The sequence below is a fragment of the Periplaneta americana genome, chromosome 1 (genome assembly GCF_040183065.1).
Source record: "Periplaneta americana isolate PAMFEO1 chromosome 1, P.americana_PAMFEO1_priV1, whole genome shotgun sequence".
Classification (NCBI taxonomy): domain Eukaryota; kingdom Metazoa; phylum Arthropoda; class Insecta; order Blattodea; family Blattidae; genus Periplaneta; species Periplaneta americana.
This window is the reverse complement of record NC_091117.1, coordinates 56426307-56437877: the sequence shown is the minus strand read 5'-3', so window position 1 is coordinate 56437877 and position 11571 is coordinate 56426307. Positions and strand designations below refer to the sequence as shown.

Genomic DNA, 11571 nt, shown 5'->3' with positions numbered 1-11571 from the left:
TTACTTGGTCAGGATTACTTAATAGAAAAATTATTTTTAAATACAATTTATGCTAATAAGATATTAAAATATATCATTAACACATAAAATGAAACACAAAGAAAAAATCGTACAGTTTCTAGTATTTAAAAAAATATATATATATAATGCCTGTCATAGTATAAAGTTACCAATTATTATATTGTATAACTCAGGGGTTTAGAGAAGCCAAATCTTAAAAGAATTTACTTATATAATGATATAAGATAAGAAAATACTGACCTTAAAAAAAACTGAAATTCGCATAAAAACAGCAATTGATGATGTCTGGAAGCTAAGTTTCATAACGAAAACAGTTTCCCACCGAAATATTCTTGTAAATAGGAAGTACATGTGTAGGTAATGGTTACAATAAAATTTCCACCTCGTCTAACAATTTTAAAATTTTCATGAAGTGTTCCACTCCTCATGGAGTGACCCAAAAGAATTCATTAATTCAATATGAAAAACTATTGAAATATACAATTCAGCTGTATAGCTATGCAGTATGATCATATTTCACTTTAAAGGCCCCCATAAACATTCAGTTTTGCATCATTTCAAGGCATGTCAGTCACTGAGTGTCAATCCCAGACTGACTGTGGAGTGAAGCAATTTATCCACATATTCAATCCAGAACTGTCGTTCCTTTGCCATATCAAAGCAAACTTAGCAGTCAAGAGTAATTCATCATGGTGTTGAGAATGGGTGCAGCTGCTGATACTGATGTGATTTTGACAAAGAAAGAGGAAGAGCAAGATCAGCATCGTCCAATGAAAAGACAAATATGGTGTAAAGATCAGTTGCAAAAAGGAAACTAATTTTCTCACCTCAATTTGCTAGGCGACATGGAAACCACAGTCAAGTAAGGTAACCAAGTGTCCTACTTTTCACAGGATACTCCTTCCCCCCCCCCCCCCCCCAACTCATCCTGCGGGCTGCGTAAAAGTCTGAAAACTATGTAAATAGCCTGCTTTTTAAGTTTTGTCCTGCTAAAAGCCTTGCAAAATAATAAAATTTGAAGGGGAAATTCTATGTTTTCTTTCTGTAAAAGAAAATAAGTGAACAGGAAATACTTCGCAGCAGTGAATATATGTGGACAGATGAAAAATCTAGACTGAAGCCAGAACTTTGAAACATATGTTGATCACAGAGTATAATCTCAATTGTAGTTGTGTTGAATTTTAGGATTTCCTTCTTGGACTGCGGCATTATTGAAATCAATACATTTAAATCACAGATATGTAGTTGCTGAAGAATAATCCTGCTACAGCAGCTACATTATATATGTATATATTTTTCTAAGTCATGTTAGAAAATAGTTAACAGTGAGCATGAGTAATAAGTACCGTACATAATATCAATTTACACCTCCTCATAGCAAAACTCACTGTATTTTTTATTATTGATACATTACTGGTATTTCCTTTGTTGCAGTATTGCATTGTATTGTATTTATTTACATTCCATGGTATTTGTACATTGCTTCACAGCTAGAATATGGAAAATGTCAAACGGAAAGAAAAAAAAAACAATAATACTATAAAGTCTGGATTATAGTCACAGTCTAGTTGAAATATATACAGAAGAGTTTTACAATATAGTCTACTAGTAAAACACAAAGTTTTAGAAAACGTATTATGTGTCTTTCTGGCATTAAATTTTACATTACCTCGTTAACATGTTTCACCCTGTTATCGGCCATCTTCAGAACTGGTTGTTGCTGGTCTTGGCGCCTTTTGTTTGTGTTTCCTTTGGGGGTGTGTTTGTGCAGTGTAATGTGAAGTCAAAGAGTGTGTGTTGTTATGTTGAGAATTTTGACTCTTGAGTTCGTAGGGAGTACAGTTGCGCCAAAGTGAAGTGAAGTGTAGTATCATTTTTCTTTTTCAGTAGGTTATTTCACGACACTTTATCAACAGCTCAGGTTATTTAGCATCTGAATGAGATGGTGAAATGGGTCCGGGGTCCAGCACCAAAAGTTACCCAGCATTTGCTCATATTGGGTTGAGAGAAAACCCCGGAAAAAACCTCAAACAGGTAACTTTCCCGGACTGGGAATCGAACCCAGGCCACCTGGTTTCGTGGCCAGATGCGCTAGCCATTACTCCACAGGTGTGGACTAAAATAAGTAAATGAATACTAGTAATAGTGCTGTGTGTTTAAGTTATACCCAGAATATTGGCATGTCATTACGTGAGAAATATTGTTTGATCATAAACTCATGGATGAATATTCCCCCGAAAAATGGAGGAAATTATGAGCATGTGCAGAAAATAGAGGACAAAATATATTTTGACCAGAAGTGTACAGTTGAAGCGGAAGTAAACAACGTAATGCAATGAAAGTCATGATAATAGCGACCTAGTACCACCAACTTGGGTTAAGACACAGATTCTGATTGGTCATCCAAGTCAGGGAATGCACAAAAGGGAACACGCTGCGAGTGTGGGAGAAGAAAATGATTTAGGTTTCCGCCATAGCTGCCTTTTGTAAGTGGTCTAGCTATAGTGGCTAGCAACTAGCAACTTCAACTGTCAATGGATGCATATTCTCTACATACTGAGCTTCGTGACTGTATGTAGTAGCCTAGATTGTGATATCACTATAATCCACTAGCATATGTCGTAGTAGGAGGGAAAATGGTTAGGTTTCACTCTTAGTGTATAAACTAAATATGGTGGTCTATGACATAGAATATTGCAAGCACAAATTGAAAGCAAGATGTTCCAAGTGGTAATTCACAATGTGTAAGCATACATTCAGGCATTCCCCGAATGTGCAGTTTTAAAATAATTCCGAGGTCGGAAGTGGAGAGGAAATAACAGTTATAGTTCCATTGTTTTGGAATTCTTTGTATTTGTATTACACAGCAAGGTATAACAATGTACAAAAGTATGCTCCATTATATAACATAGAACAGTGACAAGAAGAAAATGTAACTGAACTTTCGATCTCCAGAAATTTAACTCTACAGGTGAATGATTCCAGCACAGAAATAACAAAATACATATCTTATTGAAACAACTATTTGTTATGGTAACAAATTTTTCTCTTCTAATAACCACTGTTACCGTAACAGATAAATTCTGTAGGACCAAAAATTAATCTTTACATACAAACTATTTACTTCACAGCTACGTATTTTTAAATATTCGATAAACCTGTGCTATGCATATTTCCTTTGAATTTAAGACCATAAATATTAGACAATATAAACTCATTATTTTTTTAGATAAAAGACTGATACCGATATTGAATCGGTCTAAGTTTTAACTTCTCTACCAGAGAAGTAATGCGCGGAAATATACAATTTTACATTGAACATAAAAACACAGGTAATATTTCAGTAAGACTTTTATTCTACAGAACTCCCACCCAACCGCAGAAGAGAGGCACCTTATTTTTGTCGTCCGTTATAAAGAATAGGAATGGATGATCAGCGTTGATTTCTAGTAGTTCTTTGTTTGGAAAAACACGTCCAGATTTAGCATTTATTCCCACACCTGTAGACAAATATAACACATTGCAGTTAGTAGGCATACTATAATTCTGAAGCAGTGAAAAGGTTTATTTCAAGGATGATGCTCGAAGGTAAGTTGTAACTGCTGTAGCAACATTAAAATACATTTATACATACACTTTGTACGTAATAAAATAATCCTTCTTACGAAAGTAGAGTTATTGTTAATGTAACAGAATCTATATATATATATATATATATATATATATATATATATATTTCCCTCCCCCCTCGGGTTTATTAATGTCTATATTTTCCGATTTCTAGTAAGCATTTCTATCTATCCAATCTATTTCTTTTTCCAGTCTTCCCATCATGGCAGCCAGTGGCGTATACTGGTTAAAGGGTTTGGGCTACCTCTGACCCTATTATTACACAAAATATATTTTAAAATCCCTATAATAAAATTCCTTACATATTTATGTGAATTCCAGACATCTTGATTGGGACAAAATATATTGATGACTTCGTCCTTGAAATTACAGTTGGGCCACTTGCAAAGTTTCTGTAGAAATGACTTTTCAATGGATATTAGTGCCAAGCCGGATAAACGTTCTTGTGTATGAGTTGATCTACAGTAGGATTTTATTCTCTTCAACGCAGAAAATTTTCTTTCTACCGATGCTGACGTAGCTGGTATTGTCACAATTAATGTTGCCAATTTAAGGACTTCAGGAATAACTTGGTTCAGCTGGTTTTCATATATGGCAGATAATATTTCATGGATAGGTTTGTTCGAAAAATCAAAGACTTCTGCTGAATATATTACACTTAATTCATTTTTCAAACGTGCTTGATCAAAGTGACTGTTATAGGACTGAAATAATTTGTTTAGTGCCTCATTCGGGAAGTTTTCTCTATAAGCAGAAAATTTTTGAGAATCTAGAAGATGTGTGAACTGAAGCTTTCCATAATCAGAAAATCTGTCAGTAATTTCCATGTGCATACGATGTAGTATGCTGTAGTACAGCTGCCTGTATTTCAATTCATCATCTCCTTTTCTTCGCTTTAATGGTGGTTCCATTGTATTGGCTGAAGAATTTTCATTTTCCATATTACTCCATATGGACGGAAACCCACTACGTCTGAACTCGGATATAGTATTTTTTTAACTTCGATACCTCTTGCAACTATTGCAAGTAGTATGCTATGTCTAGACTTTTTGTCTGAAGAATATTGTAGAGCACGTCTGTATGTGCGAACACTCTAGCATAGACTTCAAGAAGAAATATATTCTGAAACTGTGTGAAAAAATTCAAATATCCTTGAGCCTGCACATTTACAGCATCATCCCAGTTTTCTTCTGAGTCATTACAAATTATATTTTTAAAGAAAGCAGTCCGTTTTTCTCTGTATTCCTTTACTGTATTTACAATTTATTTTTTTTTATTTTAGTTGGTTATTTAACGACGCTGTATCAACTACTGGGTTATTTAGCGTCGATGAGATTGGTGATAGCGAGATGATATTTGGCGAGATGAGGCCGAGGATTCGCCATAGACTACCTTGCATTTACATTACGGTTGGGGAAAACCTCGGAAAATACCCAACCAGGTAATCAGCCCAAGCGGGGATCGAACCCGCGCCCGAACGCAACTTCAGACCGGCAGGCAAGCGCTTTAACTGACTGAGCCACGCCGGTGGCTCTGTATTTACAAGCCGAGATGTAAAATTCAATCTAGTTGGTGCTACTTTTGGGAGTTTCTTGTTCATAAATTCCTTGAGTTTTCTGATCTTTTAGGAGATGATGAGAAAAATGCAGCTAAACCCGACAGTGTTTTGAAAAAAAATGCGGCATTCTGGAATGGATGAAGTAGTTTGTTGCAAAACTAAATTGAGAACATGGCTGTAACAATGGACAAATAGTGCTTGAGGATACTTTTCTTGAACTTTTGTTTTTAAGCCATTAATATTTCCCGCCATAACTGAAGCACCATCGTATGTCTGTGCAATTAACTTATTGCCGACATTGTATTCTGCTATAACACCTTCCACATGCTGAAACAAGCAGCAGCAGTTTTGTCCGAACTGACATTTGTGAATCCTATAAACCGTTCTTGAACATTGGCAGCACTGTCGACATATCTTAAAACAGTGGACAATTGACTCTGATTAGAGCAGTAACTTGTTTCATCAACAACAATGGCCACAAAAGGTTTTATGTTCTTTATCATAACCCCACTTATAGCAAATATTAAGTCATTATGAATTGCGAGAGAAGTACCACGAAATACTGTTGAACTCTCAAGATGATTGGCCAGTAAATGGTCAAATTCACTTAAGGAACTTAAATATTCAATATAATTTCCTATATTGTCTGATTCCACACTCTCGTTATGACCCCGAAAAGCCAATTCTTGTTTTCCTAGAAAGCAGACTGCGTTAATAAGATGCAGTAAAATCTCCCGATTTTTTTTTCACAAGAGCATTGTGTTGGTTGATGTGTAGAGCTTTTCGCTTATCTAGCTGTAAATCAATTCTTGTCTTCCCAAAGTTTGCAAAGTTCATGCTACTACAAATATGAGCTTTTGATTTGTCGTATTCTAGGACTGCCGTTCGAAGGGAGTTCATATTAGAAAACCCCTCTTTTGACCACACATTAGTTTCGCGGCTAAATAACAAACATGGCCAGCAAAATAGTTTAGACAGTTTAGAACTACCACACAACCAATTCCACTTACCATATGATGTTGAAGTGAAATGGCGTGTGTACTCTCGCTGTTTTTCTTTTACGTCCATGGACAAATTTAACTCAGGAGTTGGTCTTTCCATTTTCACAATTTCAACTTTCTCGTTGTTATGTACGACGGTTAAAAGGCACTTTTAATAAACCTTCTATTACACAGTCATTTTCAACACAAACCTCTCCAGAAACTTGTTCTGCCATATTTTTCACAATATCACTTAATTGGGAAATTAAAAACTTAATAATTCACAATTAATATAACTCTTAGACACTCGAACAAATCACAGATTTAAAATAATGCACTGCAAGAACACAATCACATTCAGAGCTAGCGTACTAAGCGTATTGTTGCTTCGCGCCTGCGAAGAAACCGATCATGAGAGCGGCAACTCGCCCGGCCTCCAGTGCACGATGGAAACATAAGGGAGCGGGGGGGACGGGCAGTTGTGCGAAGGACAGCTTGAGCGAAACGGTCACAGGCTACCTCACGTAGCAAGCGGTTTCTCCAGCGATGCCGCCTTGACAACTTGTTTCTTTTCAAGAGCAGAGAGCGCATATAAATCTAACAATTACTTTAATTTTAATTACTATGGTAAAACTAATAATACAAAATTATTACATTATGTTATATTATAAACTTTTTCTTTTGTAATTTCCTTGGGCTACCACCGGTAGCCCCGGTAGTCCGCAAAATACGCCCCTGATGGCAGCACAAATAATGTTAGTGCTCCAAATAATTTAAAAAAAAAAAAAGATTAATTTTTAAAAGGACTGAGAATCAAGTATGTCCATAGACGTATTAAAGTTTTAAAAATTAAACTGAAAGAATTACAAAGAAGAGCAATCGGACTCTTGGATAGGATTCTATGAAATTCAAAATACAAAATTGTATTGTAATACTAAATTCTATCTGTTAAAATAGGTGAATAGCTGGGGACAGGGAGTGGTAAGGAAGAGAGAGTAATGAAGATTATTATGAGTGGAGGGCGGATGTGTATGCATTGTCCCTCAATGTTAGTACGCATGGACTGCGTTGCTACAGTGTGCGTCGTGTCTAACCTGTTTTGTTTTCTAACCACACACAGATACACACTCTAATTATGAGTATTAAGGTACTTATCTAACCTTCGGAGAAAGATTTGCAATTTTTGTCCAATTCTTTAAAACTATTTTTTGCCTGGTTGACACAAAATTAAGGATTTTCACACAAAATAAATCGCTCAAATATTTTTGGAGGGCAGTGGGCAATTTCTTAAAGTGAGAACTGAAATGTGTTTTAGTCCTTGGTCCACAGTTTTTTGTTAGAACAAAATTTCTTTCATTGTCTTACTCCTAAAAGAACACATAATACGCTGTGAAAACATTTTTCCCTATCTTATCTCATTAAGGAAAAAAATGTCATTTTATTTTTTTTGAAAATTTCAAACATAAAAATAAAAATTTAAGATCTTGGAGTTTTAAGATAACTTTCTTAACTAGTAGGACACTGTTTGTAGTTTGGCACTTAGCTACATTAATCAGTTTCATTTTGGTGCAAGAATGATGAAAATATCTCAATTATAAGTGTACTTTGTGTTGATGTTAATGTTGTAAAATGCTGTTGAACATAGTGAAAAATCATGTACATCCTAAGAGTATGAAAAATTGTAAAACCAAACACACAGCTTCCCGACTATGAAAAATAATATAGTCAAACTACACTACCAAATTCGAATTGTTATTACTTACTTCTGGCTTTTAAGGAACCCGGAGGTTCATTGCCCCACCGACATAAGCCCGCCATAGGTCCCTATCCTCAGCAAAATTAATCCAGTCTGTACAATCATTTCCCACCACCCTCAAATCCATTTTAATATTATCCTCCCATCTACGTCTCGGCCTCCTCAAAGGTCTTTTTCCCTCTGGGAATTGTTATTATACGAAAAATATATAAAATTGACAGAATGTGATGGATCGACACTTCCAGAACCGCACTTGCGGTTTAAAGAGAGGGTGTTTCCAGTCAATTAAAACTCAGTTAATTAATTAACCAAACATCATAGAAACAAAACTGATATATTTTTGAGAACTAGGAATTTCAAGCTTTCAGATGACACAAAAATAAAAGTTTTGAAGGAAAATTAAAAATTAAGACTTGATGAATGAATACCTGAAGAGTGAGGAGCGAAACTGGTTACGTAATAATATAAAAATGTTAAAAGTAATGTAAAGAAAGGGAATGCTGGCTCTTACACAGAATGTGAAGGGTTAACAGGACCGAATGAGTTGTGGACAATAAATCGTAACATAAATCATAATTCAAATAAATTCTTGGTGAAACAGAAATTGGTAAAATTATACAGACTCCTTACTCAAACTTCTAAAGGGAAACTTTAAAACTCACTACCATGCAAGTCGCCAGTGGCCTCATGTTAATAGAGATTCAGCAACGCATTGAATTACATAATACAGGATAATACTTTGTAACTTTGGCTCTGGTTCTTAAAAAGAATAGACTTGGTACTTAAATAGGCCTATATGTTATAAAGTGAAACTTTTACAGTTAAACTGTTGATAGAAAAGAGAAGAGAATATAATCTAGAAACTCATATGACCTTCACTGATTATGAGAAAGCCTTTGACCATGTAAATAGAGAAAAACTTTGGGAAATAATGATTCGAAGTAACTATCCTAATCATCTAATTGAAGTACTGAAAGACGTATATAAAGATACAACAATTAGTATAAACATTGGAAATTGAAAATATAGTGAAGAAATTCCAGTTAACCAAGGTGTACGACAAGGTTGTAGCACAGTCTAGTATATACAGTCATGAAGCTAAATACCTAGTAAATATGCATCCATAGATAGTTGCCAACCACTAGGATCACTACTATCGCCTCATTACAGACAATGCGAAATAGTACCTGCACAGTCTATTGTTCCTAGTACCCTCACAACTCAAGCTTCGTGACTGTATATACTAGACTGTAGTTGTAGTTTGTCCCACATTTTGTTTTTAATTTATATGGATGATTCAGTGAGAGAATGAAATCTCAAAATTCATGGAGGAATTTTGTATAGCACATTATTTTATGTTTAAGACGATGCTGTTCGCTGATGATCAAATCGTTGTAAGCAAGACAGAGAGAACTGTACAGAGCAGTGTATGAATTACAGAAAGAGAGTGAAAAATATTGTTTTAAAATTTCCATAAACAAAACCAAAACAATGGCTTTTTCAAGGGAAATACAGCGTAAGAACAAAAATTGTTTTAAATGAAACTCCTCTAGAACAGGTAACAAGTTTTAAATATTTAGGTACTGACAGCTCACATACGAACATGAAAGGAGCTGTATAAACTATTCATGTTTCAGCAGATATGTGGCATAAGTAGAAATATGAAAAATAAAGCAAGAAAAGAAACATGAATTAAATTTTATAAAGTAATGGCCGTACCATCTTTACTGTTTGAATCAGAAACATGGACGATGACTGCAGCTGACAGTAAAAATTACAGGCCGTTGAAATGAAGTTCCAAAGGTCAGTCAAGGGATGCACTCTATTGGAAAAATTCACGAAGAACTGAAGATATTTTCCCTAGCAGAAAAAATCACAAATTATAGGAATCGGACAGAACATATTAACAAAATGACACCAGAAAGGATTCCTAAAAGAATGAGAGAGAACTGCACAGAGCAGTGTATGAATTAGGCCCTACAGAAAGTGAGTGAAAAATATAATTTTAGAATTTCCATAAACAAAACCAAAACAATGGCTTTTCAGATCTAAAGGGAGAAGACATCCAGGAAGACATAGGAAGTGTTGGACAGACACACTATGAAGTCAGAACAGGCATATGTCTACTCCTTGAATTGAAGAAGAAAAAGAAGAAGGTGTAAAAGGAACGTCTTAGAATTCACAAGGCAAGCATAAAATATTTTACGTACCATTTGTCATTATAATATGTTTAGCCTTTAAAATTATAATGAATGAATGGTGGGGAAAATGGAAGGAGAAACATTTAAAAGGTACGCCAAAAAGCGTCCTTGCAAGGGAAATAGGGACTGAGAAAAAGTGTCTGTGTGAGCTCCAAGCCTGTTGGTCACTTGTCTCACTCCTATTTTCGCCATTCCATATGAAGGGACATTAGAGAGTTTTGAAGGGGAAGTCTGAAAATGGATGATGTTGGACAACTGTCTGAAGACAGGTTTGAATCTCTTAAGTGACACCAATAAGGCATCACTATTGAGGCAACAAAGCTAGGAGGTAATAGAGTAGGATAGCCAGTTCCTTTCCCTCTAAAATGCACCTAACCTATAAAACAAAGCTATTTTATGAAGAAGTCAGATTCAATGACATTTTATGCAGAAACTCTGCTGCACTGTGCAACTTAACATCATTTTACTCTCATTTTTCTGTGTATGCTTTGATAATCTTGATGTGATTTTGATAACACTACAGCAGCTATTTTATCTGATTTCATTTTTCATTACTTCAGTTCTTCCAGTAAACATTACATTTTTAAATACGGTAGTATGTGATTGAGTCAGGATTATCTTTCATTGCTACTTCTTACATCAAAATGTTAAGTCCAACAAAAAATATACGCTTTTGAGATTTATTTTAATTCATGAATATAATTACAAGATTTTAACAATCAATTGAATTTACAACAATATTATTTAGACTGGATACTAGTATCTACTTTGGCGAAAAATAGTTTGTGAATAAGAAAGTTTGTGATATAGCTTAGAATTAATTTAAAATAGCTGCAGAAGGATAAAATTCTTTATTGTTCCAACATTATTGTTTGTTTCGTGCCAACTCCCTTCCTGCCACTATGTAGAAGTTCTTTATCATTATAATTTTCCTGTAATGCCTACTATGCTCTTTACTGCTGGAAGTGCAGGACTGCCAAGTGTCAACTTTTCAGCATTTTCTAAGATTTGTCAACTTGTCAGTGCATGGTATCAGTTTTCACAAGTGCTACGCCAGACTCTATATTGTATCATTTGGTTTATTTCAATTTTCAATTTAAACTTTTACAGAGATTTCAAAACTCATTTAATGATCCCATGACAGAAGTTTATTTACTCTTATTCCAGGATGTGTTGCCTGTTTCTCTTTCAATTTGACTGTGCAGAAAGAGTCACCACATTTATTTCTTAAATAGATTTGATGTCTGATTTGCTGTACTGGTATAAATTTTTCTATCAGTTTGTAAAAACAAATGCACTATTTGGTCCAATCTTAAAGGCATTAATATGAATAGAGCTAATCAACTAAAAAATTCAGAGTTGTTTATTGGTTTGACATCTAAACAGCTTCTCATAAACCTAATGAATGATGGAAATACCAGAGAA

The 11571-nt window shown here is 34.8% G+C and overlaps 1 protein-coding gene across 2 annotated transcripts in view; it reads right to left on the bottom strand.

Annotated features, from left to right (window-relative positions):
- Positions 1–3354: 3354 nt before the first annotated feature.
- The window catches only part of LOC138696198 (leukocyte elastase inhibitor-like), a 31878-nt gene continuing 23661 nt past the window's right edge, over positions 3355–11571 (bottom strand). For both annotated transcript variants that reach the window (XM_069820832.1, XM_069820841.1), the window contains one exon: positions 3355–3521. Coding sequence is in view for 1 of the 2 variants with exons in the window: in XM_069820841.1 (XP_069676942.1) it covers positions 3379–3521 (143 nt within the window). In the remaining variant the exon portion in view is untranslated. The remainder of the gene's footprint in view (positions 3522–11571) is intronic.